At 39.0% G+C, this 5,699-nt stretch overlaps 1 protein-coding gene across 1 annotated transcript; it reads right to left on the bottom strand.

Moving 5' to 3' along the window:
* Window positions 1–361: 361 nt before the first annotated feature.
* On the bottom strand, window positions 362–1,745 carry LOC139782138 (uncharacterized). The gene is made up of 4 exons (XM_071721087.1): window positions 1,664–1,745; window positions 1,316–1,426; window positions 920–1,008; window positions 362–830 (listed from the first exon to the last, which is right to left on the bottom strand). Exons 2-4 carry the CDS (start codon window positions 1,413–1,415, stop codon window positions 402–404), a joined length of 618 nt encoding a protein of 205 aa, XP_071577188.1. The 5' UTR covers window positions 1,416–1,426; window positions 1,664–1,745; the 3' UTR covers window positions 362–401.
* Between the last annotated feature and the right edge of the window lie 3,954 nt (window positions 1,746–5,699).

Here is a 5,699-nt window from a genome sequence, read left to right on the forward strand (position 1 = left end):
AATAAAATCAATAAATCAGGCTCGTTGCTAAGGACAGGCGTTTCGCATCTTAACGGAAAGCTTTCCGTTGCACGCTTCAGCTCGGTGTCAGAAAAGTATACCGGGCGTCTCGGACAGACTCGCACGGGCGCAACAATATAATCTAAATAGGAACTCTTTTAAGTTAAAGAGTCTTGTGTTACCTATATTAAAAATGTATTCTATTAATATAATGTGAAATACTGTTTCTTTCATATTTAGTATTAAGTACTAAACTAAAATACAACGGTTTCAATAAATGCATTAATTATTTAACGAAAAACGTATTTTATATAATTCAAATAGAAAATAATGAAATTGTAAAAGAATATTATAAAATAATATAAAAGTAAAAGAACGATATTATTTCTTTTCAACAGAATTTACTGTTTCTTTTCAAAAGACTCTAATTGTTTCTTAAGAACTTCTACTTGAAGTCTTTCTTTTTCTAATTGCATTTTGCAAATTGCTATTTCGATTGCCGTTTTTTCACAAAGATTTTCCTTCATTGTTTCTACTAATTCCAATTTGGATTGTGCAAGGTTATAATACCGTTCATTTCGTTTGGAAGCGTTTACTTGAAGCTGTTTGGATTTCTTACGCTTCAAATTTGGTACTGATGCGCTACTTGTTGACGAATTGGAGTTTTCCTTGGAGGATTGCGGAAGGACTGTTTGTATATCTTTCAGGGTCAATAAATCTTCATTTTTATTGTTGTTTGAGAACTGCAATTCTTTGCTCTTTTCAGAACTTAGCTTGACTGGTGTCCATTGAGCCCAATTCGCAGCATTTGAACCTTCTTCTTCAAGTATCTGTAACAAATATTTTTAGACAATAGTTTCTCTAATAATATTTTAAATATCAGATATATGGCATAAATAAGTATTTTCGATATATATACCTCAACCACTTGATAAACGTCTTTATCGTCAACCACTTGATAAACGTCTTTATCGTCCAACTGTTCGTTGCTCTGTGGCTCATCTATGCCTGTAATACATATTATGCTGTCATAAGTATATATTTATTAATCCTAACATAGAAATCAATGACATTCTTTGTTTCTTATATGTTATGTCTTTAAAAAAGTTCTTTGTCAAGTAAACAAAAAATTGAATCATATATATTATCAAATTTTTATATCGTATTTAAGAAAATAACACGTACCCTGTAATGTTCATGCATATATATACACCAATTTCTAAATCTTTATATTTTTTTATTTTAATTGCAAATTTTAAAGTTTACTAATTGTATAAATGTTCTAAGGAATATATAAAATTATTTTATAGCATACCTGGCATGTAATCGCTGTCAAATTTATTATGTAAACCTTCAACTGATGGCTGAATAATACCTTTGACCCTCTCAGCAATAGGATCATCGATGATATTCATCTTTCCACCACCTGTATACAAATTACTGATAAAGTATACTTGTAGATATAACTTACCTGTATATAATCTACATTATTATTTTTAAAATATACACTAAATAAATTGAATTAATATTTTAATAAAATATTATATGGGCTGCATTCCGATATTCACTGCCAGTACTGAAAATTTATAGTGTACATGACGTAAACTGTAGATTTTTAGTACTAGCAGTAAATATTGAAACACAGCTATGATATACTTCATACCTGTTTTGAAAAGTTCACTACGAATATCAGCAAAATGTTTCCGAGTTTTTTTCTTTAGGTTATCCCAACAGTTCTTCAGACATCCGACATCCCGATGTCCTGAGATGGAATTGCTGTTGAACTCCTTTGCAATGTTTATCCAACAATTCTTTTTGTCTTTTAGGCTGACATTGTCAGTTTTTTTATTTTCTATAATGCTTCTTTCTCGCTCTATTATTTCTATTAATTTTATTTTCTCTAAATTTGAGAAATTTGGTAGTCTCTTCTTTTGACTTGATTGAACTTTTGCCATATTCATATTTTGCCGTATTCAGATTGTTACACAACATAAAACTGTATAGTATACTGTTGATACCGTTGATACGCACGATATGCACACATAACCTGTTTTACATATAAGATCCCAGCGACCAGCGTGCACCTATTTTCGCGCGTTCTCCTACTTGAATTAACCAATCACATTCTATGTTTGAGAAGAAAGAGAAATCTTCGAGAGTTCCTTCGTATAGACTATAGGTTTACGTGAACTGCAGTTATAAACACATTGTGGATCGCAATACGAGTTTAACCATGACGTTAGATATAACGGCTGTTCAGCTAAGCTCGGTTTAAACTTAGATTTGTGGAACTGGGCCTAAGTCCCAAGATCGAGCGCGAATGCTCGGATTTAGGCGTACAGTCGAATGTAGGAAAATGACTGTCTGGAATTGAGTGAGATTTAGGAATGGCTGAGCAATTGAAATGCTAGAGCCTAAGGAGTGGCTGAGCAACTGGAATGCTAGAGCCGAAAGGACTTGTGTAAGGAACCGAAGCTCAGAACTATCTGTCTTCCACGGCGTTTTTCCGCCCTATTTATACCCGAAAAAGACCGGAATCTCCCGCGCGAGATTCCCGCCCTTTTCCTACGCGTCTTAAGGGGGGAGGTCTTCTAGAAGCTTCTAGAAGTTTCTAGAAGCGTAGTTTTGGGCCTCATCTGGCCCCCAGCCCTCCAACGGTCTCCGATAAGATAAACATTTACATTGGGAGCTGAGCGTTTCCTCGGAATTCTGAGCTAGCGTGCGTCTAAAACGTTCAAAGATTCTAACGCGCGTTGTCGAAATTTTAATAGAAAATTTCCGTACGTAACAGTATATATATATAAAATTCCGATGTGTCTTGTCATAGATGTCGTCGTTTTCAAGAAATTTTGAAAGCGACTAATGGAATATAATTTTTTCCTTGAGATAAAAGTTGCAGATCCCATCGAAACGTTTTCAAAAGACTGTAATAAAGCTCTCTTTCGGAATTTCTGGAAATATTTTAAATTTTGTTATATTTTTAATATAAAATATGAGACATCTCGTGAAGTATTCACTTTTCTATGATTTTATATTATATATATATATATTTGTGTGTGTGTGTGTGTGTGTGTGTGTGTGTGTGTGTGTGTGTGTGTGTGTGTGTGCGTGCGCGCGCGCGCGCGCGCGTGTGCGTGCGTGTGTGTGTGTACGTGCGCGTTCGTCCTTTCGCTCGTCCGTCCGTCCGTTCATTCGTTCGTTCACTCACTCACACGTGCACGTACGTATGCACATACGCATACACGCGCGCGCGCGCACGCACACACACACACACACACACACGAAGTGACGGACGGACGGACGAGCGAAAGGACCGGACAGACGAAAAGACGAGCAAAGTAACGAACGGATAAATAAACTAACTTACCTTACGCATTGCGCTCGCTCTCTCTTTCTCTTCGTTTTGTGGTAGCGATGACGGTGTCGGTGGCGGCAGCGGTAGCAGCATAACCTCCGTCGCTATCGTCATCGTCGGTGGCATCGGTGTCAGAGACGGCGGCGACGTCATCCCCGTTGCTATCGTCATCGTCGGTGGGCACCGTCGTCGATGGCGGAGGCGGAGGCGGCGGCGGCATTATCGCCGTTGCTGTCGTCGTCGATGGTGGAGGCGGCGGCGGCGGTGGCGGCGGCATTATCGCCGTTGCTGTCGTCGTCGATGGCGGAGGCAGCGGCGGCATTATCGCCGTTGCTGTCGTCGTCGTTGGAGTCGGTGGCTTGCTCACCACATTTCCCTCACTTTTGGCTAAAATAAAAGAAATAAAATTACTAATTTTTTAATAAATTATATATAAATAAAGTCTATCCAATCAGCACCGTTCTTTACAAGGATATACATTCGTGAGCCACGTGCCTCTATATTATATTTCGAAGCGCTCGCCTCACGGAAGTATATCCGTTCATAAAACAATACTAATTGTAAGTAACGCGTTACTTGTAACGCCGTTACTATTACCGTTATCTTTTTATAGTAATGATTTGGTAATGACATGACGTTTTTCCATAACGGTAATGGTCACGACGTTACAAGTAACTCATTACTTCCCAACCCTGACATTTATAATATATGTATAAATTATACATATATTATAAATGTATAATATAAATGTAATACTTACATTTACGATATGTCCGCCGTGGTCTATTCATAACGCGGTCACTCACGGGCTCTTGGGTATCAGCGACTTCGGCGACCGTCTCAATCGTGGTCACCGAGCCGTCGTTTACCGTCTCGACGCTCCCGCACAGGTCACTTCTTCTCGCTCCTTCACTTGGTCGCCCGACCGCGCACTCCACTCCTGGACGAAAGAGAGGGACAAACAACGCGCGTTTTATCAAACGCGTCTCCGCTCGCGGCACGATGCACGTACGCGATACTCGCCACTTTCGGCTCACGCCGTGCCTCGCGAAGGGCCGACCCGGCCGACCGGGCACTCACGACGCAGGATTCCGCGGGACCGTCGCAGGATTCCGCGGGACTGTCGCGTAATAAAATTCTCGACTGAGCACTGGCACTGGCACTATAAGGTATGAAACTGAGGAACTGCCGGGCTGCGCTCGGTGGTCGGGGGGGGAGGGGGGTCTCGATCACGCGAAACTTTTTCTATCGCATGTTTTTTTCACTTCGCTGAGTTCGGTCTCGTGCGACGGAAAACAAACAAATCGCGCTTAGAAAAGGACAGCCATATTCTGTCTCTCTCGCGCTGCGTTTTTGCTGCTCGCCGAGCTGCTAGCCGGCTCGCTTGACGAGCGACATGACAATTGTTTCCGTCTTCGATGATACCGCGCCGGAAAATAATTATCACGCAGCGAACGGCAAGCATTGCGACGAATTCGCGATGAATTCGCTCGCTGCTCGCTGCTCGGCGTGGTATCATTGAAGCCGGAAAATAATTTTTACTCAGCGAGCGGCGAATTCATCGCGTAAAAATTTCTAAATTATTATTATTTATTTTTTACATGTTTTAAAATTATTTTTTAATTATTTTATATTATGTTTCTTCGACGATTATCATCCAAATGTACACTTCCCGAAAAAGATTCCGAAAAAGATTTTTATATATATAAATAAAGCAGAATTTAAAAAGATTTTGGAATTATTGCGAACCGATATTATTTGTATGGTTGCAAACGTTAAAATATGTATAAAATATTAAATTCAATAATAATAAAATAATAATTTTTCTATTATACATTCTTGCCTAATTATTCATTTTAATGTACATTTATAAGAAAAAAAAATTGGGCAAAGCAGGGTTTGAACGCGTGACCCGCAACGTTTCAGTCCGCCACCTCAGTCGCTGCGCCACGCTTGCTACATAGCTATCTCGGTTGCGTACTCGATACATCAGTCGCACGAGAAGTTTCAATACTTTCTCGCAAATACTTGAAAAATGCATTGCGCTGCTTGCTCCGTTTCAAGTAAAACTTACTCTGTTTCGAGGGGAACATCTTATGATGGACACACGTTTTTCCTGAGATTTTAAAATAACCTTGGTTTTTTTTCAATGGAATTATACGATCTTCTTTATATAACATAATTCCTGTAGTTATTTGGCACATGAAAGTAGATAAGCTAGCAGTTATCAAAAAATCAATATTTTGCGAGATGGTATATTTCATTCTGGCATATATTTTGACATAAAATATAAAATATCTTGTAAACTATTCATTTTTTGATAACTGTACCTACTTTTATGCGT

The sequence above is a fragment of the Temnothorax nylanderi genome, unplaced genomic scaffold, assembly GCF_030848795.1.
Source record: "Temnothorax nylanderi isolate EJ_2023f unplaced genomic scaffold, tnyl_v1.0 TNYL_tig0391_pilon, whole genome shotgun sequence".
In the NCBI taxonomy this organism is placed as follows: Eukaryota; Metazoa; Arthropoda; class Insecta; order Hymenoptera; family Formicidae; genus Temnothorax; species Temnothorax nylanderi.